At 41.8% G+C, this 27,757-nt stretch overlaps 1 protein-coding gene across 1 annotated transcript in view; it reads left to right on the forward strand.

Annotated features, from left to right (window-relative positions):
* CFTR (CF transmembrane conductance regulator) overlaps positions 1-27,757 on the forward strand; it is a 118,830-nt gene that overhangs the window by 75,028 nt on the left and 16,045 nt on the right. The window contains exons 13-23 of the mRNA XM_054988978.1: positions 1,131-1,217; positions 3,760-4,483; positions 6,678-6,806; positions 8,719-8,756; positions 11,072-11,340; positions 13,506-13,585; positions 14,913-15,063; positions 15,870-16,097; positions 19,115-19,215; positions 20,525-20,770; positions 23,092-23,247. Coding sequence (XP_054844953.1) covers positions 1,131-1,217; positions 3,760-4,483; positions 6,678-6,806; positions 8,719-8,756; positions 11,072-11,340; positions 13,506-13,585; positions 14,913-15,063; positions 15,870-16,097; positions 19,115-19,215; positions 20,525-20,770; positions 23,092-23,247 — 2,209 coding nt within the window. The remainder of the gene's footprint in view (positions 1-1,130; positions 1,218-3,759; positions 4,484-6,677; positions 6,807-8,718; positions 8,757-11,071; positions 11,341-13,505; positions 13,586-14,912; positions 15,064-15,869; positions 16,098-19,114; positions 19,216-20,524; positions 20,771-23,091; positions 23,248-27,757) is intronic.

Genomic DNA, 27,757 nt, shown 5'->3' on the forward strand with positions numbered 1-27,757 from the left:
CATGCTAAAACATCAACCTACAAAGCTATCACACCCTCTGCAAATGTATAGTTTGTTCACATTTAGAGTATAGCAGTATGAAATGCTACAACACCCAGAAACAAAGGGCAAGTTAAAAGGAATTAGTTGTTGAGGAAGTGATCTTCAAGCATAGTAGAATGTTTTGATTTTACCAGCTAAGTTACAGTTGAAGTTACAGTTACTTGGAGGTTACTGATCTTTACTAGAGATGGGCACGAACCGGAAAAAAACCAAACCATGTGGTTCGTGGTTCGTCAAATTTCACGAACCATGAACTTTCACAAACCTGCCCCAGGTTTGCGAACTAGTTCATTTGGTTCGTGAAAATGTCACATCCAGGTCAGAAAATAATCACTTCCAGACCAGCAGAAGTTCACTTCCGGACCAGCAGAAGGTCTGCAGGAAGTCCATCCCCTGTTGCTTAGGAAACTGATTGATTGGCACCAGGCTGTCTGCAGTGATGAACCAAAAAACGAACCAAAATGAACCAGCCTAAAGTTCGTGGCAGTTTGTCAGAAATGGGATCTGATGAACCGTGGTTTGTAAACCACAAACCGGCCTGGTTCGTGCTTAATTTTGGTTCGTATTTCGGTTCATGCCCATCTCTAATCTTTACTATTACGGCTAAAGTTTAATAGCAGATGTTAGTCTGTGTGATTGTAATAATAAACATACTTTGCATTTATAGGTCCCTTTTAACCAACTATAAGCAAGGGTGTGTGTGAATCTTCCTTCGTGCTGGCCTTGGACTTTCACCTTATCCCTTCCTTTTTCACATGGAGAGTCCCAGTTAGAAACGAATTTCTGTTAACGCTAACATCTTCATACATGCACATGCATTCATACATCACAGGTAGCCAGTTTCTTACTGGGCTTCTTCAGGTAAGAAGGCTGGAGAAAGGAAAGAGGCATCACTCTCAAGAGTCTGCTGTGAAGATGGTTTGTGCACATCCCATCTTAATGTCAGTGATGTGACATTTAAATATAATCCTATTACAGATAATCAAAAGATTTTCTGAGAAAATATTCTAAGCCATCAATTTATAGAACATTTTAACTTTAGGTACTTAAGTTTAATGGGAAATTTTAATTTTGTGTCTTTCATTTAGAGCAGTGTATAAAGATGCTGATCTGTATCTCTTGGATTCCCCTTTTGGTTATTTAGACATGTTAACAGAAAAAGAAATATTTGAAAGGTATGGTATGTTTTGAACTATTTGCTTATTTCCTTGAGAGAGGGTGTTTCTCCCAACTGGAGATAAAAGAGTTTATATAAAGCAGTTCCAGAAGTTAAGAAATATATTTTCAGATATAGACATTGCACATTTGTATAAATGCTTATTGTGAAATGCCGTAGTAATTGTAGTAATTGTATTCAACTCCAACAATAATCAGTTCTTTTAAATCAATTTCCGCTTCTCTATTTTTTTACTGGTCATCTCACAATGCTCTGTAAACTTTTATTTGTTTGATGTAAACTTAATCTTAAACGTTATCAACTCCTTTATGGAATTGAAAAGAGAATAAGATTGATCTTTGATTGTATAGCTTACCCTGTGGGAAACATGAGGAAGTTTGCTCACGTGTTCAAGTGCTGCAAAAAAGATTACTCTGGCTGGTTTTGTGATATTCTGTGGTTTCTGTTGCACTTTCCCTATGAAGTGATTATGTTCATTCTACGATTTCTCCCTGTAGTGCTGTAACATTTCATTGCTGCTTCCTGGTTCTTTGTTTATAGTAGTAGATTATTGGATGGGAAGTTAAAATTCTCTATGATTGTTCTTAGCTTGTGAATTTCATATTTTACAGTGCCATTGTGCAAAAGTATTCACCACTTCTACATTCAAATACTGAGAAAAATCCAAATCCTCAATTCATGCATTAAAAATAAAATTATGCACATCTCCTACAGTGCAAAATTATGCACATCCTCTATAGTGCACAAACAACTTCAGAAGTATCAGGATATAGCACTTTGATTTAAAAAACCTTAAAACACACAAACAATTAATTTAAAATCACACAAATCGGGCATGCATTTGAATCTTTTAATGGATGGAAACAATATTAGGTATTGATCTGAAAATCATAGAGAAAAAAGCAGGAAAAACAAACTATTAATGGAAAGAAATTTTAATATCTCTGAGGAATTTATATTAAATCTCATTTGCCATAATAGAACTTTCTGCAGTCTGCTTTTGTTATTAGCAGTCTTCACAAAGGAAGCTTAGAAAAAAGTACATAACCACAGATAATGTGTTACATGTGAGAGTCATGCTATAAAAGATGAACCTATAAACCACCTTAATAGACTGGAATATTTTGACACTTAAGAGTAGACATGGGCACAAATGGGGGAAAAATTCCGAACACCCTATTCATTGTTCGTTGCTGTCCACAAACAACAAACAGAACCGAACATGTCCCCTTAATGAACATGTTCAGAGTTCGTGTCCCTTTAAAGATCCTTTTAAACTATCAGCTAGCAGATGGTGGGGGGATTCCCAGCTGATAGTTTAGAGGGCCCTTTCCTGTCATATGCAAGGGGCAAGGCCCTTTAAACACCCCACAACCCCCAGCACCCACACTCCTGCCCCACCCCAGTGCCGCCGAGCTGCTGCTGCCGGGTGCGAGAGGGATGGAGAGATTCTCTCCGTCCCTCTAAAAGTGGGCAGAGCCGGTGCCGCGGGCCACTTCTGCCTGATGTCAGAGGAAGGAGGAGAGACTCCTCTGGTCCTTCTGACAGCGGCCAGAGCTGGTGCCACCACAGGGCCGCTTCTGCCCGCTCTCAGAGAGACAAGGAGAATCTCCTTGTCCCTCTGACAGTGGGCAGAGCCAGCTCTGTGGGGCTGCTCCTTTCCGGTGCCAGCAGGATGGAGGGATTCTCTTCATCCCTCTCACACTGGGAGAGCTGGCGCCGCCCCCCTTGCTGTCATTTTCTCTTCACAGTGGCAAAAACTGTATTGCCTGTTGAAAGCTACTTTGAGGGGTTACAAAACTGACCTTCCCAATGTCCAATACCCACCAAATTTGCAGGGGCCATAGTCCTCACTATCCTCTGAAGATCCCCCAAGTTTCAGGGAGATTGCAGCCTGGGAAAGGTACGATCCATGGGTCCTCCCCTTTGCTGTCTATTTCTCTTCTGAGTGGCAAAAACTGGATTGTCTGCTGGAAGCTGAAGGGTTAAAGCCAGAAGGAGTTCAGACAGAGTTCAGTCCTTGCCGTTGCCTGGGGAATCGATTGAAGCCGCCTGAGTGTCTGGCTTCCCGAACAGCGGCCAAACTCAATGAACGAGGATTGCGATGACCACCTGTTCGTTTGGAATGGGGACTCACAAACGGCCCATTTGCGAACAGATGAACGGGCTGTTCGTGGGGTTTTTTTGTTCGTATTGCTGTTCGTGCCCATGTCTACTTAAGAGTGACTTTGCTCCAGATAATTTAGTGAAGGAACAGATAAGTTACTATGATGGTGTCTTAGTAAATGAGCATAGGAATTTTATGCTGCAGATTATAATGATCAAATATCTTGCTCCAGTTCCTGGTGCCGAAATGTACTGGCATTTTCTCACACTCCTTGAATTTATGAGATTGTAATTTCAGCTGAGTCTGAGCTAGCAAGTTGTTAAAAAAAACTTACAAAGGGAATGAGTGAAATTGGATTTCAGGGAGAGGAAAGGAACAATGACGGCACTAGTTCTTAAAAGCTGTTCATAATTTTCTGTTTTGTTTTTTGAAGCTGTGTTTGTAAGCTTATTGTCAACAAAACTAGAATACTTGTCACTTCAAAGCTGGAACACTTAAAGATAGCAGACAAGATACTAATTTTGCATGAAGGAAGCTGCTATTTCTACGGAACATTTCCTGAACTTCAGGGTCAGAGACCCAATTTTAGTTCTGAATTGATGGGATTTGATTCTTTTGATCTGTTCAGTGCCGAAAGAAGAAACTCTATTCTTACTGAAACTCTAAGACGAATTTCTATTGACCAAGATGGAATGGGTTCACAAAATCAAAATAAAAAAACTTCCTTTAAACAAACATCAGATTTTACTGAAAAGAGAAAGAACTCTGTCATTATGAATGCACTGAATTCCAGCAGGAAGTTCTCTCTTTTGCAAAAAACACCTCTACAGGTCAATGGTATTGAAGAGGGTCATGTTGAACCAACAGAAAGAAGACTGTCTTTGGTGCCCGACTCTGAACAAGGGGAGGCAATTCTGCCACGCAGCAATGTGTTTAATGCAGGCCCCACGTTCAGAGGACAGAGAAGGCAGTCTGTGCTTAACTTGATGACCCGGACCTCAGTTCACCCAGCTCAGAGCTTTTACAAAAAGAGCAGTGTATCAGTTCGTAAAATGTCACTAGTCCACCAGTCTTCTGAGATAGACATCTATGCCAGGCGCTTGTCTCTTGACAGTGTGGTGGAAATAACTGAAGAACTTAACGAGGATGATCTAAAGGTACGTGTTTCCTAGTACTATGGCGAGATGTGTTTTGGAAACGTTTGGTAACAAATTTCTTTGTAACAGGGTCCTCTTTATACCTAGCTAGCAACGAATTCTTCTATTATATCTCCCTTGAATTTTGTATTTAAATTTTAAATTTAAATTTTGCATTTTGAATTTAAATGTAACTGGCTTGAAAAGAGGGTATAAATATTACACATAACCAGGGCTTTTTTTCTGGGAAAAGAGGTGGTGGAATTCAGTGGGTTGTCCTCGGAGAAATTGGTCACATGGCTGGTGGCCCCGCCCCCTGATCTCCAGACAGAGGGGAGTTTAGATTCCCCTCCGCGCTGCTCGTGGAGGGCAATCTAAATTCTCCTCTGTCTGGAGATCAGGGGGCGGGGCCACCAACCATGCAACCATTTTCAAGAGGTTCCGGAACTCCGTTCCACCACATTCCTGCTGGAAAAAAGCCCTGCACATAACTATTTTTTACTTAATATGTTGAAACAGTTACCTCTGTATATGACATATTGTTGTTTGGTTGGATTGTGCTTCAGATAACAATACTTGGGCACAATCCAAAATTGTTACTTTGCATGGAGTGACTCCATGATAATATTTATGGTGATTCACGAATTAAGCAAAAGCTGTTCTGATATACACACCATTCACCAAAGTGTGGGGGAGGGGTGGGATTTGACCACAGCTGGCGGAAAGGAAGAGCCCAGCAGAACTGACATGATATGCTGTATGCATGGCATCAAGGACAGCCCAGACAAAGGCCATCGAAGGGCAAGCCTCTCTGGCGTTCACCCTCTTTCATCCCAGCAAGCAGAGGAAGCATAGCATAGAAGGATGGATCAGGAGATCAGCTAGGTGGACAAGGCATAAATACACGATCTCCCTAGGCTTCTAGCAGTGCCGGATCTAGGCACGCGGGCGCCCAGGGCAAACTTTGCTTGGGGGCTCCATGCACATGCACAGTGTGCGCACGCTCCCAGCACTGTGTGATGACACCACTTTCGTGCTGTCATCACGCAGGGGTGGGAGGCATGCCCGCCTGCACAGCAAGCCGCCCGCTCCAGTGCCCAGTGAGCCGTGGAACTGGCAGCGGCACAGGCGTGCGCTGGGGCAGCTGACTGGGGCTTGCTGCATGCGCAGGACCTCCCATCCCTGCACTCAGCCACCCACACGGCAAGCCAGCTGCCCCAGCGCACGCACCGCCGCCAGTTCCACGGCTCACCAGGTGCTGGGGTGGCCAGCTTGCCGCGTGGGCGGCTGAGCACAGGGCTAGGAGGCCCTCTGCGCAGTTCATGTGCCCCACTGCCCTGTGCCACCCACACAGCCAACCGGCCGCCCCAGCACATGGTGAGCCGCGGAGCTGGTGGCGGCAAGGGCATGCACTGGGGCAGCTGGCTTGCCGCGCTGGTGGCTGATCGCAGGGCTGGGAGGTCCTGCACGTGCAGCAAGCCAGCCGCCTCATTGACGGGGCTGGCAAGGGTCTCCCAACCCTGCACTCAGGCTCCCGGGCGGCTGGCAGCTGCGCCTGGCACCCCCCTTTGGTGGTGCCGGGGGAAGGCTTCCCCCCTGCGCCCCCTCGATCCAGCCCTGGTTTCTAGCTCGCCTGGCTTCCCTCAGATATAAAATAGTTTCTCCAATCATCTGATTAGCTCAGTGTATAGGTGGAGCCTTCGTTGTGTTCCACCATCTCATTAAGCCGAAGTGTTAGCACCTCAAATGGACTAGTGAATGAAATATTCAGCAGAGATATGAAATAAATTCCAAGTCATTAGAATTCTAGACAAGGAAGTATCGAGGGGAAATTTCAACAACTTGCCTGACTGGCAATGTTTGCTTTAAAAACCCCCCTAAGTTGCTCTAAAAAGAATCCTAACAAACTTCCTCATGGCATCTTAAATATTAGCAAATTATTGTGGCATAATCTTTTGAGAGCCAAATCCACTTGGTTAGTTGCAGGACCAATGGAAATAAACTACAATGAGCAAATGTTAGAAACCTATGAGCGCATAACATTGTATAAGAAATCTGGGAAATAATAATCCAATTTCATGTACATCTGATTGATACAGTCAGCTCTTATTCATATGAATTAAGAGCGAATGACACTGACCTATTATGATTATGCTAGAATAGGTAGTTTTTCAGTTAGTTGTTTTAATGATGTTCTTGTTAATTTTATTGCTAGGAATGTTTCTGCGATGATGCCGAGACCATGACTACTGTTACTACATGGAATACATATTTCAGATATGTTACTGTCCACAAAAAGTTGATCTTTGTATTAGTTATGTGCGTGGTTATTTTTTCAATAGAGGTAAGAATATTGTGTTTGTTACATTTATTTTAAAGTTAACAGTCTATATAGCAGCTGTAATGAAAGAAGCACCAATATGGTTGATTTTTGTATTAGTTATGTGCGTGGTTATTTTTTCAATAGAGGTAAGAATATTGTGTTTGTTACATTTATTTTAAAGTTAACAGTCTATATAGCAGCTGTAATGAAAGAAACACCAATATGGCTATTTTCACAGCTGTAGCTTCACAATTCCACAAGGGTAATAATACTCCCTTAGGGCCATGGTTTTTCTCAGTTACAATTATTGTAATTTCATATCTCAGCATTTGTATTAGGACGCCTATTTGGCATCACGTTTGCCATATTTTATGGTGTTATGAGCTGTGCCATAAGACAGTAATTATAAAGCCAAATGTTACACATTAACTAAATTAGTAAATGAGGCTATTCAATTCTTAAGTTTTAGGCAGAGGGGAAAGGTCAATATTCTGAGCAATGGTTCACAACATTGTTGTGAATGAGACTAAGCAAGATAGTAATCTATAGAATATAATGCTAAAATTGGAAAAAATAAGCTAAACAATCTTATAGGAATAATCTACCAATGTGATAACAATACTAAACTGATGAATTACTAATTGTAACCAAATTCAGCTGATAGAGGCTACTAAACATTCATAGGATGTAGCAAATTAATATATGCCCAAAGAATTTGCATTTATCTGCACTGCACTATCACTTTATATCATGCCCCATCATGCCCTCCCATCAGTTTGAATTCCATTTTATATGTTAATAGCCAAGAGGCCCTGATCTGTGGATACTTAAATCTAGAGACTGGAGCCATGAAAGACAAGACAGATCTTCCTACACACCTGAAAAATGCCGCAGATTTGCAGAAAAATCTGAAATCTAAACATTGGGGGTTAAAACCCAAAATAGTAAAAGGAGTGCCTATAGCTTTAAACAGATGCCCTCAGTGGTTGTTGCTAGGCAACCATAACATTTTAGCTAAAATTCCAGGCTTGGTTTCTGTCAGTAAAAGGCCAGGGGAGGGAGAGGGCCCTTTCCAGGATTGTTTTGGCTATTCAGGGAGGACTCATTGAGGTCAGGTCCAGAAAAAAACTATACATGAATTATCCAGGCCCAGCTGCTTGCTACAGATCAGCAGCAGCTCCCCCCAAGCCAGTGCGGTGTAGCACTTAGAATTTCAGAGCAGGATCTGAGAGACCCAGGTTCAAATGACCACTCTGCCATGAAAACTAACTGGACTACTTTGATCCAGTCGCATGCTCTCAGCCTAAATGACCTACTAGGGTTGTTATAAGGATAATATGGAGGCAAGAAGAATATATAAGTTACTTGGGATCCCCATTGTGGAGACAGTATATAAATGAAGCAATATAGATGAAGATGGGGGGCGGGCAGATACAAGGTAAGTTGTTTAGTGGGTTGTGAGGAGAAAGTTTATAGGGAAAGTTGAACATATGGAGACTGCCAGGAGGAGGGAAAGGGGAAATAGTGTGAGGAAAGGTATACAGGGGAAAATGAAGTACCACCGGCAAGTCCTTGTAGATTCTGCTCCAGGCAATTGGGCCTGGCTCAACCAGCACCACATAACTTGGCCAGCCATAGAGGAGAGGCTGGGGGGTGAGGGAAAAAGGTGAAGGCAGGGGGACAGGCGAAGGTGGGTGGGAAGGGAAGAAGGCAGTAGGAAATGCGGGAGAGGCTATGGGGGCAGCAAAGGGAAAGAGGACATGGTGGGGGAGGGGAAAATGAGAGGTACTCTCAAGTCCCTGCAGATCCTGCACTTGTCTTTTCTAAATAATCTCTTAATAAATAATGGCATATGAGCAAGTAATTGCGAAGAGGCTTAGAAACAACTAAAGACAGCACTAAAGAAAATTAACTGCATGTTTCCTACTCCCAGGTGGTTGCAGCTCTGGTTGGGCTATGGTTTATCAGTCAGTGAGTATTAAGTTCTATTCTATGTTTTTAAAAGCTAATTGATATTTCAGGGATGGCTTTGATAGGAGAAATAGCAAACTGAGATGATAAATGATATATATATCAATCATACAGATTTTTTATTCTTCTATTTAGACATGCATGGTGCATTTTTTTCATGTGTGCAGCCAATTCTAAGATGCTTTACTTGGAGTAAGTTCCAGTATGTTCAGTGGGTTAATTCCCAAGTAAGTGTTGTTTGCTAGCCTTGCTTATTTACTAAGGCCTGTATTCTACTGCTCCTTCTTCCTCCAACTTCAGTGGCTCTCCTCCCAACAGAAAAGCCAATTATTTTGGAGGAAGGCTTTAAAATTTGTTGAACAGTGCGGTACTATACAGATGGTACTATACAGTACCACTAACAGAGCCATTCCATACAAAGTTTATTTATTTATTTTCCTTTATTTATGGCCCACCTTTCTCACTGAGACTCAAAGCAAATCACAGGGGGGGGGGGAACCTAATGCAATTATAAAGTATAACACATCCACTCAATAAAATTATAGGATTAGGATTACAAAATTAGAAGCCAATGCAATCAACCATAAGTGAAATTAACAAGGATGTAACTTCACTTAGGGTGACATTTTGGAACACAGCATAGTGGTTTAACCAAACGAACAACACCTTTATTAAATACACTGTAGTTCTATTCAACTTTCTTATATATGCATTTCATTCTGAAAGGTAATTTTATTGAGAGTCTGTATGCTATAGTAGTTATAGCATCAAACTAGGATCTCTCAGTGAATCCCCACTCTTCCATGGAAGCCCACTGGGTGACCTTGATCCAGTCACACACGCTCAGGCTTATCTGCCTTACAAAATGGAAGAAAGGAGAACAATATAAACAACTTTGGGTCCCCACTGATGAGAAAGGCAGGGTACAAATGAAGTAAATTTTAGCAATTTTTTACCATTAAGCTAGTTGTCTCAGCACAGACTATGGGAACTTGTTCAAGGCAACCATTTTACAAGGAATGCAAGGTGTCTCTGTCTTATGTAAAATTAAATATGCATTTCAGTGTACATTTTGTTTCTGTGTAGGTGCTCCAGTCTAGAGTAGAAATGGGTACAAACAGCAATACGAACAAAAAAAGCCATGAACAGCCCAATCTGCTGTTCGCGAACAAGCTGTTCAGGAGGCCCCATTCTAAACGAACAGGTGGTCGTTGCAAGTCTCGTTCATTGCTGTTTGTTGCTGTTCATCAAGCCAGACAGTCTGGCACCTGCAATCAATTCCCTTGGCAACTTAGGCAGGGATTGTCTGAACTCTGTCTGAACTCCTGCTGTTGCCCAGGAAACCCCAATCTAAGCCCAATTTAGCTTGATAGGCAGGTCTTCCTTTCAAGTGTGGAGCTCCAAATTTGTTACAAGGGAGCAAAGAGCAAAGAGGAGGGGGCTCCCAGCTCTGGCTTAGTTTGCAGACAGTGGAGAGGGAGAAACAGTTGCTGTTGGCATTTTGATAGAGAGAGTGCATTGGAGCTTGAATTTTCTTTGTGTGTAGTGGGATAGGGATCTACCCCTATCCCACCACACAGCAGTTCCAGGGCTGCTGCCAGGCTCTGGGCCAAGCTGTTATTTATTATTGGTACCTTTTCTGCTGCCTGCTCAGGTAAGATTTCTGGGAGTGGTGCAGTGGGGATCTTGACTTGGATGATGGCTGGAGGAGAGCCTGCTGGCCCCCACAAACAGCCAACCACAAACATGTTCGTGAACAGGGCCATGTTTGTGGTGGTTCGTGAGTCCCTGTTCATGGATGGCAACGAATAACGAACATCATGTTTGTGTTTTTTTCTGTTTGTGCCCATCTCTAGTCTAGAGTACCATGTGGCCATCAGTGCACTCATGGAATTCTAGCAGCATTCCTTTTCACTTTAGTAGTATGAACAGTTCTGGGCACTAATATGTGCTTCTTATATATTCACTGAAGCGAACAGAGAAGTCATTGCATAAGTAATATTCCCTAGCACTTTGGTTAGGGTAGAAAGAAAAATAACTAATGATACCATCCTAATTAGAGTCAGTTCCTTCAAACTCATTGATGCCAGTGGGCTTAGAAGGGTGTAAATTTGCTTAGAATGGCCGTGTCAAATAATTAGTAGAACAAACAGAATCTTGATTTTAAAAATTTTAATCCATTTCTGTAACTTCAAATGAAATTTTACCAAAAAGGAAACTTTTCTTTATTATACAAGTTGAGATTTCTTCTCCAGCTTAATATATTGTAATAGGAAAAGAATTTAACTAAAATGTGCAATTATTGTTTTTCACAGCTCTGCTATTTCGTCTAGTACAAATACAACCCAGCCACTGAACGCTACTTTAGAAGAACCTGACAACTATGCAGTTATTGTTACAGAGACAAGTTCCTATTACATCTTCTACATTTATGTGGGCGTGGCAGATACTTTGCTGGCCTTGGGAATCTTCAGAGGCTTACCCTTGGTGCATACTCTGATAACAGTTTCTAAAACTCTTCACCGCAAGATGTTGCACGCTGTCCTTCAGGCACCCATGTCTTCCTTCAATACACTGAGAGCAGGTAGACCCAGATCAACCTGTTCCATTTTCTCTTGATTGTATTGAAGAAGAGTGCACTCTTTTTATAAGCTGTACTTCAGAGTTTTAGCCCTCATTTTAGCTTCATTCACAAACTAGTAAAGAGTCCAGTAGCGCCTTTAAGACTAACCAACTTTATTGTAGCATAAGCTTTCGAGAACCACAGCTCTCTTCGTCAGATGCATCTGACAAAGAGAGCTGTGGTTCTCGAAAGCTTATGCTTTATGCAATAAAGTTGGATAGTCTTAAAGGTGCTACTGGACTCTTTACTATTTTGCAACTACAGACTAACACGGCTCACTCCTCTGGATCCATTCACAAACCAGTTAGTCTAGAACAACTGGAATAGAGATGATTTAGCCTGTTTCAAACAGTGACCCTAAATAGAAGTCAGCCTCAGTTGATTTGTTTTTAAAAATTACCTCTGAGTAAGCATGTTCAGGACAAGAATGGAATTTGCTTTAAATTTAATTCTCCCAATTTAATTGCTTTATGAAGTGTTTAAGAACTTTGTTGCCTTATAATATTATCTCCTGCATCCCTGAGATTTGTCCCATCACAATCTGATGTGCAGCTTCGTCTACACATATTTACTTAATAGTACATTCCATCGAATTCTCATTGAATGGCCAAGAAAGTGGCTGTAGAATCACACAGTACAATTTTAAACAAATTCAAACACATTTATACCCTTATAAACTCAGTAACTTCAATGTATTTAGAAGAGAATAATTCGGTTTAGGATTGCACTGTTAGTCCCCCTTTTTATGGTTTACCAAATGAGCTGCTTCTTTCTACCTTTGTGCCCTCAAGTCATAGCTGATTTATGGGACCCCTGGTGGGGTTTTCATGTCAAGAGGCCAACAGAGGTGGTTTGCCATCGCCTGCCTCTGCAACCCTGGTCTTCACTGGAGGTCTCCCATCCAGTTACTAACCGAGGCTGACGCTGCTTAGCTTCTGAGATCTGACAAGATCAAGCTCACTTGGGCCATCCACAGGGCTCTCTCTACCTTACCATGGTTCTTTTCAAACCATTCCAAAATACATAACAAATGTACCAATAACGCAGCTGTAAGTATACCGTGAGCTCCCCCCCCCTTTTGTGTTTTTGCCTTTTTGCTCCCCTATTAAACTAACCCATGTGCATTTTCTTAGAGTTAGGTTGGGTTTCATGTTAATGCATATAGCAGGACACAGACCTACATGTGTAGTGATACAGTGCCACTTAGGAACCCATAAGGATTCTTTGGGAGAGAAAATCCAATTTACCTGTATTCCTTGCCAGTTCCCTGCCCCCCCTGTGGCTCAGTTTACCTCTCCTCCCTTCCTTCTCCTCATTGCTACCAGTGTTTACACACCACTTAGAGTCGCTATGACAAACTAAATGTGGCCAAGCTAGCTTTTGGAGGAGATAATATCAGTACGTGCACAAATAGTGGTACCAAATTTTGGGGATGGAAATTTTATCCACATAGCAACCCGAATAGCCTAAGCTTGCCAGTCCTTGGAAGATAAGCAGAGTTGGCCATGGTTAGTACTTGGATAGGAGACCACTAATGAAAACCAGGGTCTGAGGAAGGCAATGACAAACTACCTCTGTGCATCTCTTGCCTCGAAAACCCCACAAGGGATTGCCGCAAGTCAGTCATGAGTCAGTGGCGCTTTATTATTGTTATTATTTTTATCTGCAGAAAGATTTTTCTAAAGTTCTTTTTCTTCTTCTTCTTTTGTCGCAAACCTGGTTGTTCTCCCATATTTGCTGAATCCATTAATAGCTATGGCTGTTCCAGTTATGTGGATTTGCTTATCTGCCCCTGGCTATTGCTAGGTAATGAAATAGATTGGCATGTACTCGCATGTCAGCATGATCATATATATAACCATGGCACATATACCCATGGAGCATATAAGATGTAGCAAGTACATGAAGGAGCCCATGTTGCCTATAGAATTGCTGGATTTTCTAGTGTGTAAACTGATTCTATGTAAAAATATTACATGTCGATCTTCGTACAAACTGTACACCGCCATATGTAACATACACAGGCATGTTCACTGCTCAGAAAGGCTAAATATATAAAGCAGTATGAATAGAATTTTCATTTTTAGACAATCCATTACTACATTATTTTTTCCTTCACCATGTAGGTGGAATACTCAACAGATTCTCAAAGGACACGGCAATACTGGATGACCTACTGCCCCTTACAATATTCGACTTTATTCAGGTTTGTTTTAAAAAACACAGAATTTGTGGTGGGGAGAGTTGTAGTATGGTGCAGAAATGTTTTGTTTTCTTTTTTGACAGAAGTTGTGAAGAACGAATATGATTAAATAAGAAGCATCAACAAAGTTTACTGTACGTTCCTCTACAGAAAGGCTGTCACCAAAACTCAGAGGCTATATCTGCCATTATTCTTCCCCCCCCCCTCAGCTATACACACACACTCATAATTATACACTTAGCACAAAGTATTTGTTCCCAGTTGGTTGTTGTGGTTGAATTGCAAAGAATAATCCTATACATAAACAATGTAAAACTTCAGGAAAGGAGAATTCCAGGACAGTCGTTCCTCGTACTTTATTGAGACAAAGAATGAACAATTGAGTTTGCCTTTCCCTTTAAGCAGGGCTTTTTTTCAGCGGGAACGTGGTGGAATGGAGTTCTGGCACCTCTTGAAAATGGTCACATGGCCGGTGACGCGGAAGGTAATCTAAACTCCCCTCCGTCTGGAGATCAGGGGGCGGGGCCGTTGGCCATGTGACCATTTTCGCCGAGGGTGATTTAAACTTTAAAAAACTCCCCCCTTGTTCCAGCTGACCCAAAGTGATGTCATTGTGCGGTCCTGAGTTCCACCACTGAGTTCCACCACCTCTTTCCCAGAAAAAAAGCCTTGCCTTTAAGTATTGGTTGTTGTTATTTCCCCTCTCCGCCTTTCTGACTACTGCATCCTGGGTGAGTCTACTGTAGCAATATAAAAGAGAAGCAAATAAAACAGGTACCACTGGACTTGTGTTTCAGATCTCTGTTTGCCATGGTTTGGTTGCATTTCCCAAACCACCTTCGCCACTATGATCCTTCTAAATCCTCCCCACCACTGCACCTTGTTAATTTGTTTTATTATTTGTATATTGATTTTAGTTTTTGTTTTTATCGATTTTAACTGTTCACCGCCCAGAGCCCCTGGGGATGGGCAGTATATAAATTGAATAAATAAATAAATAAAATCAATAGGTCTGTTCTGGTGAAAATAATTTTATGATGTTTGCTTTTTTCCAGTTCTATTGGGTGAGTTGGTTTGAGAACTAAAACATGAGCCAGGCTAATTGTTCAGCATATTGTTCAGAATACTAGTGCAATTGGATATGAAGATAAAACTACTTAAATCCCTAACAACTTGGGACCCACATACTTGTAGAACCATATTTACTGGCATGACCCCATATGGCAATTGTACTGGGTGCATCAAATCCTGTTGGTTGTTCCAACCCGAAAGATGCCTGCGTACTATTGCTGCCAAAGCCATTGAATTGTCCTTTGCTTTCTTTCTGCAGCTAGTATTTATTGTGATTGGCGCTATAGTGGTCGTCTCCCTTATAGAGCCCTACATCTTCCTGGCATCTGTGCCTGTGATTGGAGCATTTATTCTGCTAAGAGCATACTTCCTGCATACGTCCCAGCAGCTGAAACAACTGGAATCTGAAGGTACAACCAACAAAATCAGTAGACTCCAAAAATATAAAACGTTAAATTGAACCTTTAAAAATTTCTTTCAATATCCCCCTTGCAAGATTTCATTATCTTTGAAAGTAGAACACTGTCCTATGAACATATTCAATACTAGTCCAGGAGCAGAGAAAAAAGTGTGCTCTGCTTTGGTGATGGAAAGAAAGAGTTAAAAGATAGGTATAGAGCACATCAGGAAATAAGTAATTTGAAATATGCACATTTATAGAAAGCAAATGCACTTTATTTTGTTAGGGAACAGATGATATATGGCCGAGGAGCACACACAAATCCAAGCCTTTTACTTGTCACTATTATAAATCCAAAATTCCCTAAAATTTACTAGAGTATTTATTAAATTCTGATTGTGGAGTATTTACTATAGGGTCCTTTCAAACTTAGTATGTTGGTTTTGGAAGACTTGCAGACTTTCAGTGCAATCCTATGGAGAGTTACTCCAGTCTAAGCCCATTGACTTCAATGGGCTTAGACTGGAGTAACTCTCCATAGGATTGCACTGTTTTTCATGGGACTTTTGTGTGTGTGTGTGTGTGCACAGCCAACACTTGGATCACACCATTTTAAATAGATCCTCTATTTACTATTAATTCCCAGAAACTCCAGTTCTATGGCCAGTACTTAAAATCCTTGATCTTAGTAAAACAATATGCACAAAACTGAGTATAGGACAGCCAACAATGTCAAAATGAAATAACTGAAAAGCATTGTTATATGTGGGTATATGTTTAATTGTGAAGGGTACTCGAAATATTGTATCTTTTCAGCCAGAAGTCCAATTTTTACACATCTGGTTACAAGCTTAAAGGGACTTTGGACGCTGAGAGCTTTTGGACGGCAACCATATTTTGAGACGTTATTCCATAAAGCTTTGAATTTGCACACCGCAAACTGGTTCCTCTATTTGTCCACATTACGGTGGTTCCAAATGAGAATGGAAATGATTTTTGTGGTCTTCTTCATCATTGTGACATTTGTTTCCATTGCAACTACAGGTACATAGCTACACTGTTCTACCAAGTAAAAAGTACTTAATTGTCATTGTTTATTACTACAAGAGGATGTAAACTTGTTTCATTCAGCATCTTCAGCCATGTTACAGAAGGCATTGTTGCATACTAACGATAGTTCTTAAGTCCCTTTTAAGTCATTGAGACTTGGATCTTTAGTCTCGCTTTCACTTACCTTGTTCTGTTGTGGAGGAGATCATCAGCTGAGGAATGAATTCCTCCAGTGCTAGGAACTTCTGCTCATGCAAGACCAGTGAGCCAAAATTACCTACCACCAGAGGAAAGCACTACATAGCAAAGGACTTCTTTCTCCTAAGCAAGGCTTAGGATCCAAGGCTATGTGCCATAGTCAAAAAGCGCAGTCCAAACAAAACATTATGTCCATTTGTGGTAAAAAGCAGCTGCTTAAACGGTGTAAGAACCAATTTGGACTGGAGCTGCAGTTTTGGCAGAGGTTTTTTTTAACCCTTTCTCCTGTGCTTTTTCCTGGTAGAATCCATGTCCGCCCCTGGCCGCAAGCTGCCATTAATCCTGGTAGGGAAAAAAGCCAGGCATCCAACTTGTAACCATAACCATCATTTTCCCCTACTGGAAATATAATTGCACCTGGTAGAGATTTCTACCTGGAAATGGCATAAGAAGTAACATTGTTGGCTTTGGCTGTAGTGAAAAGGGTAGGGGACAGTGGGAGGGAGGAGCAGGTAGAGAACAGGTGTAGAGGAGTCCTGCAGCTGATCAGAATGCCCAGTCCCATCAGGAGGGGGAAGGAAACAGGAGCAACTGGGCTTGCTCCAGATGATGCCCCTGAAGGCTTCCCCTCCCAAGAAGCCCTTGCTGTCACTGTACAAAGAACCTGCCCTGTCCATTCCTGTCCGATTTGACTGTGAGTGAGTGAATGTGGTCTTACGACAAGGAAAAGAAGATGAGGAATTATTTGAAAGCCACATTCCTGTGTAAATTCTTCATACAGGTAGCAGTGGGATGGCATAAACATATTTCTTGCCATTACATCTTGAAGGGATCATAGCTTCCCAGTGTAAAGTGTAGTTTGGCCTTGAATGGCAATGCTTCTCGATGCTGAAGGTGATACAGGATTGAGAAATGCGAAATTCTTTAGCACAGCCACTTCCATTTTCTTTCTTTGTTTGCCGTTGAGTCACAGCCAACTTAGGGTGATCTCATAGGGTTTTCGAGGCAAGAGACAAACAGAGGTGGCTTGCCATTGCCTGCCTCTGCATAGCAACCTTAGACTTCCTGATGGTCTCCCATCCAAGTACTTACCGGGCCTGACCCTGTTTAGCTTATGAGATTGGGCTAGCCTGGGCCATCCAAGTTGGGGCAGGCTATTTTTTAATCTAATCCATTATCTTTCTTCCTGGTATTAACAAATGGGTACATCTGAAAGTTATGTGGTATTTCCTGGAGTGTGTCATAGAATTCTAAAGCTTAGTGGATTGCATTTGGCTAGAGCAGAACCACAAGTGACAAAAGGCACAGATTGGACACTTGTCAGCTTCCCTCAAGTTTTGATGGGAAATGTAGGCATCCTGGTCTTGCAGCTTTGCTCTCTGACTGCTGTCCAATGGACTTTTCAACTGTCACTTGTCCAACATTCCGCCAAGCTGCCTACATTTCCCATCAAAACTTGAGGGAAGCTGACAAGTGTCCAATCTGTGCCTTTTGTCACTTGTGGTTCTGCTCTTAGATTTATCTGCAGCAGTGCCCTTACTCAAGTTGCTGCTCGGTTCAATTTGTCCCATATTAGTTCACTACTAATCTCTGCAGACATCTTATATTCTGTACTCAGATATGGATACACGAGTACGAAGTGTGTACTTACAGAGTTTCCTCCTCTTACAATTAAAAATAGTACCAAACGTGGTTTAATACAACTGTCCGTGCCAGCCCAGATTTGATCAGTGTTCAAAAAGGCATCTCCTTAGGCTCATAAAGTTAGCTTGGGTTACAGAAGATCTGAAACAAACCTCTGCATTCCCACTCCCCCAAAAAACAGCTGCCGAAGAAATTACTAGTGTGGTGTCATTGGCGGATAGGTAGATTTGCACAAAATCAGCTGACATTTTTAAAAATAATGAAATGGCTCTGATGATTGATTATTTTAATTGTAAGCCACCTCAAGCAGGATTCTAGAGAGAGGGCATAAAAATCTCCTCAATGAATAAATTAAATAGACGAATGACACCTTAGTCAAGACGAGAGACATCAGGAGGCATTTATTTAGAAGGTGAGCGCCTCTTAATGGGGGGTAGCCTTAGACATATATAGCCTGCCCTCCTGAAGGAGGGGAACAAAGAAGAAAATAGCAGGCATCTGCTGCCCATCACACCAGCCCTGTCCAGGGCGTGGGCAGTTGGCCTCTGGCTTCTGGCAGCAGCACTGGCTCCTGCCCACCTCTCACAGCTGCAGGGAGGGAGCTGGCAGGACCCCAGAATCACTAAAACGACTCCAGCACTTAATGAACACTAAATGACAGAAAATTGGAGGTAGCACAGAGATAGCACAAAGTCTTTGCTTTACGTTAAGTGATAGACTGGGCAAAACTGAACTGATGGCCAATGAACAACATTGCAAGGCATAGCTCTATTGTCACTAGTCTACATATCAGTTGACCAAGTACATTGAACAGCTGGATATTGCTCTCTTAGAGCCAAGCTACAAGTGACGCCTGACACAGGTTGGACACTTGTCAGCTTCCCTCAAGTTTTGATGGGAAATGTAGGTGTCCTGGTTTTACAGCTTGGTTCTCCATTACAGCTGCAAGACCAGGATGCCTACATTTCCCATCAAAACTTGAGGGAAGCTGACAAGTGTCCAACCTGTGTCAGGCGTCACTTGTAGCTTGGCTCTTAGTTCCTGTTTCAGTAAAAAAAGAACAGAATCGGAGCAGGGGGGGTGCTCTGCCATACCCATTTAAAGCTACAATCTGAGAGCTGACTTTTTTGTTGTACATGGAGATTTAAAACATGTATTTTCATTTGCAGGCAATGGGGAAGGAAGAGTTGGCATTGTTCTTACATTAGCCATGAATATTATGGGAACTTTACAATGGGCAGTAAACTCAAGCATAGATGTAGACAGTCTGGTAAGATGGCAGGAATTTCTTGGAAGACAAAACTTTTATTTTCATATTTGGTTGTTAATTTCACACATTTGTGTGCATGAACTTTCAGACCTTGGCTGTGAAATGTACATTTAAATCAGTGATCTATTTTGCTAATAATTCAGGTTTCTCCATTTGCTGCATTTTAGAAGGCCTATAACTGGGATGAGGGCCAAAGTGAACATCCCCCCCAAAACCTCCACCCTGAAATCCTATAATATAAATATTTTAAAAATTGATTTATAATACTCCCAGCCTGCTTTTGCCATTAATAATGTTCAAGATAAATGACATCTTAAAACTTTATAACAATAAATAGGTTGGCAACAAATATTAAAAGCAGCAGCAAAGACATAGGAGTCAAGAAAATCGAACAATGGCCTCATCTCTTTCTGTATAGAGCACCAGCAAAGAGTGACCCTGCAATTATATTTCCTAGTAGTGTTGAGCTTTCTGATTAAAGCCAAAATGAATCAACAGCGCCAGCCAAGGCCTAATATTTTAGAAAATAAACAAATGCAGTTTTCAGAACTGATTGCATGACACACCAGCAGAAATAAAACTTGGCTAAGTAAACAAACGTCTTGCTATATTTTCCCATGACTAAGATACAAATATGCTCTTCCATAAAGTTTGCTTTCTCATGGTCACATTATTATTCTCGGAACAGTAAGGATAGCATTAACTAATACCTATGTTTAAAGAAGTGTCATTAGTCTTGCTACAGAATCAACTGGGGTAGGAAACGTTATCAGATCTTATGCATTTTAGCACTATATGATTTACAGTGTATGTTCCGAAGGATACAGGGAATATGTGTGAAAATCAGGCTGATCATTCAATCCACCCTCCCCTCCCGCATAAACACCAGATTAGAACTTAAACATGGCAACGTGTTTCATTTATAAATTTATAGCATAAATATGCTATAAATTTATAAATGAAACATATAAATATGCTAGAGGATCCAATGATTTGTGTCATTTTTGCCTTAAATGAATTTAATGTCATTAGGATTCCATTTTCAATTCGACTTGCAGTGCAATCCTAAGCAGAGTATATACTTATTTTTATTTACTTCATTTCACCCCACTTTTCTCCCAATGGGGATGTGAATTGGCATACAACATTCACCCCTTCTCCGTTGAAGTCAATAGATTTAGAAAGGGTGCACATTTGCTTAGGATGGCACTCAAGAGGGTGGAGTTTGTCTGGGGCAAACTCCATGCAAGGGAATGTTCTTGGTGTATTTTTAAAAGAACAGCTTGGTGATATTTGTGCTGGTTTTTAGATGCGGTCTGTAAGCCGAATATTTAAGTTCATTGATATGCCGACAGAGGAAACCAAATCCAATAACGCACTGCCCTCAAATGAGCAGCTTTCTAACGTCCTGATAATTGAGAATGAGCACGCACAGAATGAGAACAACTGGCCATCCGGTGGACAAATGATGGTGAAAGACCTCACGGCCAAGTACGTAGATGGCGGATTGGCTGTACTAGAAAATATTTCCTTTTCAATAAGTCCAGGACAAAGGGTGAGAATACTTTTGCTTAAACACGTTTTTGTATACAGTACCTTAAAAAAGCGGCAGTGCTGCTACTAAACCAAAGAACAAAGTGATTTCTAACCACTAACTACAATTAAGTTCTAAATTTTAATATGGGGGGGGGGGCATGGCTCAGTGGTGGAAGATCTGCTATGCATTTATAAGATCCCAGGATCAATCCTCAGTGTCTCCAGCTAAAACAGAGTTGTAGGTGGTGTGAAAGAGCCCTGCCTGAGTGCTGCTACCAGTCAGGGTAGACAATATTGATCTTGACAGCTCAGTATAAAGCAACTTCATGTGGTATGAATATGCTGAGAGTTCCGAAGAATTTATTCTCTTGGTTTCAACCTAAATTAAAAATAACCTAAATTTAAAATCAATCTAAAATTATTAGAAGTGCTAGAATTACGTACCACCCGATTACTGTGAAAGCCTGGCATGCAGATTAAATACCCAGGCAATAATTCTCATTTCCCATAACTACAACTATACTTGGCTTCATTATCCATGTTTATATTTTCCTTGTGTGGTAGAAAGCTTTACTAATAAACGTAGGTTTGGGGCAGACTGACCCAATTAGAAAAGAAGAATGCAGGGTGGTGTGCTAGTAACGCATCACTAGCTACTGTGTTTAAAGCTCCATAAACTTTGAAGGGCCAACAGGCTAAAAGTACTTTCAATCAGTTTGAGGGAAAGTTAATGTTGTGGAAGCCAACTCTCTGTACTCCTCCTGAGGTAAAGTGCTGAATAAACATCTAGCTGCTTTATAACCCCCCATATTCGAGAAAGCATCTACTCAAGCAAAGTCCCAACACACAAAGGCTAGGAAACAGCACTAGCCCAGTAAGACAGCTTTGACAAGGCTCTGCTTCTGGTTGCTGTTTTGTGGTGTGTAGTGTGGTGTCTTGTGGTGTGTAGTTGTGTGGTGTGTTGTCAGGCTCTTGGGATCAGTTCGTGCATTAATGGGCTCTGCATATACAACTTTTCTATTTATTCTCTTTTCTTTCTTTTGAACAAAGGGAGGGGGTTTGATTGAGACATAAGAAGAGGTTACTATTGCTTGAGAGTTTCTAGCACTCTCTTATAGCAAGGTTATAACAGCAATTCCACAGGGTCTCAAGCAACTGTGACTCCTTTTGGATTCTTCCTCTAATGCAGGCAAAGGTTATTAAGAGGCTGTGCATAGGGCTGCCAACAGACCTGGAGAAAAATGTCCTGCCCCTTTCATAGAGGCTTACTGTGAGATAAACAACATCCCATTAAGCCTCTCTATTAAAGGCATAGGTCACTTTTTTTCCTCCAGGCAGTTGGCAACCCAGTTCACGTAACCTGAATTTCAGAACTGCATAGAAAGCTGAGCTCAAGAGCCTCTCGTGGAAAAAAAATTCCCAGGTCCACAACCATGTTACCATCATTAAAAATATTTAAAACTCTAAAAGTACTGTGAATGGTTTTAATGGAATCTGGTACTGAAGATACAGGCTACAACCCTAAGAACATTTTCCTGGGAGTGAGCCGCAATAAATAAAATGGGTCTTATTTTTAAATAGTTCTGCTTAGGATTGCTCTGACAGTCACATCATTTAAGCATGCACTTTCTGACTAGAGATGGGCATGAACCGAAATACGAACCAAAATTAAGCACAAACCAGGCTGGTTCGTGGTTCGCGAAGCACGGTTTGTCAGATCCCATTTCTAACAAACTGCCATGAACTTTAGGCTGGTTAGTTTTGGTTTGTTTTTTGGTTCGTCACTGCAGACAGCCTGGTGCCAATCAATTGGTTTCCTAGGCAACAGGGGATGGACTTCCTGCAGACCTTCTGCTGACCCGGAAGTGATGATTTTCTCACCTGGGTGTGACGTGTTCATGCACCAAATGAACCGGTTCGCGAACCAGGGGCAGGTTTGTGAAAGTTCGTGGTTCGTGGTTCATGAAATTTGACAAACCACGAACCACATGGTTCAGTTTTTTCCCAGTTCGTGCCCTACTTCTGACTGCTGTGACACTTGGAAACTAGACTATAATATAGTGTGATTGTTCGAGTTGTAAAAAGGAGTATCATTTGGCAGAGGATATAAACAGATGTGCATTCTGACAGAAGAGCAGATTCTGTTACTGGTTAACAAAAGCAGTGCTTCGTATCAGCAGAATTCATCCCAAGCACTGTGCATTAATGCTCCTAAAGCCCTGATATTTATGGCTCTGCAACACATTTCCTGCAATCCCTTGCATCATTACTGACTAACTTGTATATAATTAAATTATGAGCTGCAGTTTCTTCATTAATTTATGTTCATAAATATTGCAGGTGGGCCTGTTGGGAAGAACTGGCTCAGGAAAGAGCACGTTGCTCTTTGCTTTGTTAAGACTGATGAATACGGAAGGGGATATTCAAATTGATAACGTCTCTTGGAACACAGTCTCTGTTCAGCAGTGGAGAAAAGCGTTCGGAGTAATACCACAGGTAAATTTACAAATGGCCAAAGAAAATGTTTGTCTCATTTAAATCACTTTGCCCATGCACCAACACCAAATCCACTCTTTCAGCTTTAAATGAGTTGCTTTAAATGGCAAATGTGCAAAATAAGGCCAAACTACAAAACTTCCAGATAGGACAGAACATGTGTATGCCTACCTGTCCAGTTATATAATAAAGAGTCCAGTAGCACCTTTAAGACTAACCAACTTTATTGTGGCATAAATTTTCGAGAACTGTGGTCTCTTTATCACATGCATCTGATGAAGAGCGCTGTGGTTCTCGAAAGCTTATGCTACAGTAAAGTTGGTTAGTCTTAAAGGTGCTATTGGACTCTTTACTATTTTGCTACTACAGACTAACATGGTTAACTCCTCTGGATCTGTGTCCTGTTATAGTCTGTCAAAATCGTATACCTAAAAATCGGTAGTTCCATTCCATACCAATGAAACTATAAAGATGTGATATACCAAAGGATGCCCCTACAAGCTCACTGAAAATGCCTTGACATCTCAATGATAGATTTACATTATAAAATTCTATAACCTGACTCTCTTTTATGGGATATCCACATTATTCTCTGTTAACAATGAGAATGTATTATTTATGTATTAAAAATATTAATTTATAAGTTCACCTTTCTTCTTGGCATCTCAAAGAAAATTTTAAGTACCAACCATTACCTTTAGTCTTCTAGGCTTGTGGCAATGTCAGTATTTGTTTTGTGGGAGCTTTGCAGAAGGTGCCAAATTCTGAGTCAGCAGAGAGACAGAGAGGAGACCAGACCTTCAGTTTCAATCAGTTTGCAGGCGTTTGCAGAAACTCTTGAGAAGGCTGTGTCTGAAATCAAGCTGAGCATGGACAGATTTGGGTTTTATGTTTTTTCTACACATTCTTAAGGTTGATACTTCCTTTCTGCTAAAGCAATGACACCTTCCATGGTCCATAGCAAACCTTCTTTATCCAGAGACAGAATCCACTTAGCAGCAGGAAGTCATAGGATCCAACCATAAATTTTGGGCTGGTTTTTGTAGATCATTAACAGTCAGTCCCAGAAAAGTCTCTTGCTGCGAAGAGCCAACAACAAAGTTTGACAGGTTTTTCTTTCTGCAGCAACTGTTGAACTTTGCATCCACCAGGTGATAATAGGTTGCTTGCAAGGTTTTGATAAGCAAAGGGCCACGCGGCCTCTACTCATTGGTCAAGTCACATAAATCTGGCAGGGGTGGTAAGAACATAAGAAGAGCCTTGCAAGGTCAGACCAGTGGTCCAACTAGTCCAGCATCCTGTCTCACACGGTGGCCAACCAGTTGCTATAGAGGGCCAAAACCAGAGCATATGGACCAAGGCCTTCCTTGACGTTGCCTCCTGGCGCTGCTATTCAGAGGTTTACTGCCTCTGAGTATGTAAGTTCCCCCTTTAATCATCGTAGCTAGTAGCCACTAGTGTACCTATCCTCCATGAATTTCGATGCAGTCGTAAGGAGAGTTACTCCAGTCTAAGCCCATTGATTTCAGTTTGGTGTCGTGGTTAAGAGCGCAGGGCTCTAATCTGGATTTGATTCCCCACTCCTCCACTTGAAGCCAGCTGGGTGACCTTGGGTCAGTCACAGCTTCTCGGAACTCTTTCAGCCCCATCCACCTCACAGGATGTTTTGTTGTGGGGATAATAATAACATACTTTGTAAACTGCTCTGAGTGGGTGTTAAGTCATCCTGAAGGGTGGTATATAAATCAAATGTTGTTTATTTTATTTTATTCAACTTATACCCCGCCCTTCCCGCAAGTGGGCTCAGGGCAGCTTCCAACAAATACACTGTTAAAATACAATAAAACCTCATTAACACATTAACACATTAAAATTCAGGCGCCATCAGACAGATTGGCTACTGCAAAATCAACATGTTGTTGTTACTGCTATTATTATTCCTGTTGTGTTTCTACCTAACATCTACTTTCACAATTCTATCCTTCTCTTCCCCCAAAGAGCTCAGGATGGTGTACACTGTTCTTCCCTCTTTCTCCTGCTGTATAGCTGCAGAAGACACAAAGCCTATGTCAGGGGAAAAACTGGCGACTACATACTCCCTAATACTAGTTTTGCTCCTCTTGGAAAAATGTGTAATTGGACAGGGAACACCAAGAAAAGCAGCTGGCAAGGCCTAGGGCCAAAGAATTTGCAAACGCCCCACACTGATTTTGTGACCACAGTGGTCCTCTAAAACAGCAGGATTTGAGTCCAGCAGCACCTTAGAGACCAACAAGATTTTCAGGGTATGAGGTTCTGAGAGTCAAAGCTCCTTTCTTCTGAAAAGAATTCCCCAACCTGCAAGTCCTGTCCCAAATCAATAAAGCTGCAAAAGCCAGGGTCCCTCTTTCAGAGGCTTCGCAGTTGTATGGATCTGTATGTGCTCTGTTGTTTTAAGTGGGTAATCATATCAAGCAAATTTTCACTTGTGAGTCACTCGACCGAAAAGGTTAACCATTGTTCTAGAAGTGTAGCTATCAAATTGCACACACCTGCTTCAGCTGGTGCAGAATACGGATTGGTTAGACCACAATGGATCGATAGGGAAACAATTGCGATAATGCAGTGGATAGAACATGATTTATGTCAAAAAACCAAGTGGCACAAAAGGCAGAAGCTGAGTTTTATATGCATCTTGTGGTGAGCCTCAAAGGGATTCCACCATAGACATGCAGTTTAACACTAAAGCACAGGGCAAGTGATGACAGTGTTCGAGTGGCCTCAGCTCTCTCCTTCACTTCCGTCACTGCCACTCCGGTCTCTCTCTCCTCTGCCACTTGTAACAAGCAGTCTTCCTTCCAGCTTGTCATGGAGCTTTACATTAAACACACTTTCTCCTCTATTGATGCTACCTTCATCTTGGTACTGTATCATGAAGGTACCTTGATTTAACATTTCTTGTTTTCTTACACTGTGATTGATATTAACACGTTGATACAATGAACACGGACAGCATTAATCTAGCAGAGCGAGTCAAAATATCTGGACTAGGTTGGGCCCACTCTTATTCCATTATTTCTTATGGACCAGTTTCATTGCCATAGCACACTTTTCGGTACTCATAGCAATCTTCAGGAATGCAAATGCCATGCTATAATAGAACTGGCTGTACTGAGATTCAGTATTCAGCAAAGAGATTTTTCAGTAGCATTTCAAGTTGCCTATAGTTGGTATAAATCAGAGACAGATGCATCAGAGTGTGTTAGAATTCAGGCATGATTTGAGAGCTGAAGGCTGAGGCCTACCTACAATGTCCACGCATTACAATCCTTTGCTTTTTTCCTTGTGAAGAAATTCCTGCCGCCTGACTGTACTAGATAACAACAGTAGACCACAAAACTAATGTGGCACATTATACACTAATTGATCTATAGTATCAAAGCTCATAACCCTCAAGATTTTTAAGGGGTCATGGAGTGTCTCTTAAGAAACCTCAGCATTTATTGTGTATATTACACACACGAAGCTGCCTTATACTGGGTCAGACCGTTGGTATATCAATGTCAGTATTGTCTACTTCATCCTGACCTGGCTAGCCCAGGTGAGCCTGATCTTGTCAGATCTCAGAAGCTAAGCTGGGTCAGCCTGGGTTAGTTACTGGATGGGAGACCTCCAATGAAGACCAGGGGTGCAGAGGCAGGCAATGGCAAACCACCTCTGTTAGTCTCTTGCCACAAAACCCCCACCAGGGGTCTCCAAAAATCAGTGATGACTTGAGGGTGCTCTCCACCACCATTGTCTACTCAGACTGGCAGTGCCTCTCCAAGTAGGGTTGCCAGATTTCCCTGGCAACTGGCAGAAGTGCCTCCCCCAGGGCTTACCAGTCTTCTTTTCCTTCATGTGCATGCGAACCACACATGCGCTCCCAGCCCGCATGCAATAACATCACTTCCAGAAGTGATGTCGTCATCACTTCCGGAAGTGACATCACTGCACCTAGGGGGAAGCGTGAACACCATGCATTTACCCAGGTTGCCTGCTGGGGGCAGGTGATGGCCAGGCAGCTTGCCACCTCCCACCAATCACCAGTGATCAGCAGGCAAGGGGCGGGGGCTGCAAGCTACTGGGAGTTTGCTCGCCACCAGCAGGCACCTGAAAGCCTTATCTTCAGGGTCTCAAGTGGAGGTCTTTCACATTACCCGCTTCCTGATCCCCTTAACTGGAGATTCCAGGGTTGATGTTCTATCACTGAGCCACAGCCCCTCCTTTACACACAGTCTCGACCAAACCCAACTGATGATCTAAGAGTGCTTTGGGTCTATATTTTATTTTTACTGACAAAATGACTCAAATTAGCATATACCTAGTAAACTTTAGTTCTTTTGGGGTGTTTAGTCTGTATTGATTCTTTTAAAATTTAAGAAAACACATCCTTAAAACTATTTAAGGAGAAACACAGGTTGGGATTTGTACAGACTTCAAAAATAAGGTTTCAGGATTCTTTAGGAATTATAACCCCTTGTTCCATCCT

The sequence above is a fragment of the Eublepharis macularius genome, chromosome 9 (assembly GCF_028583425.1).
Source record: "Eublepharis macularius isolate TG4126 chromosome 9, MPM_Emac_v1.0, whole genome shotgun sequence".
Lineage (NCBI taxonomy): Eukaryota > Metazoa > Chordata > Lepidosauria > Squamata > Eublepharidae > Eublepharis > Eublepharis macularius.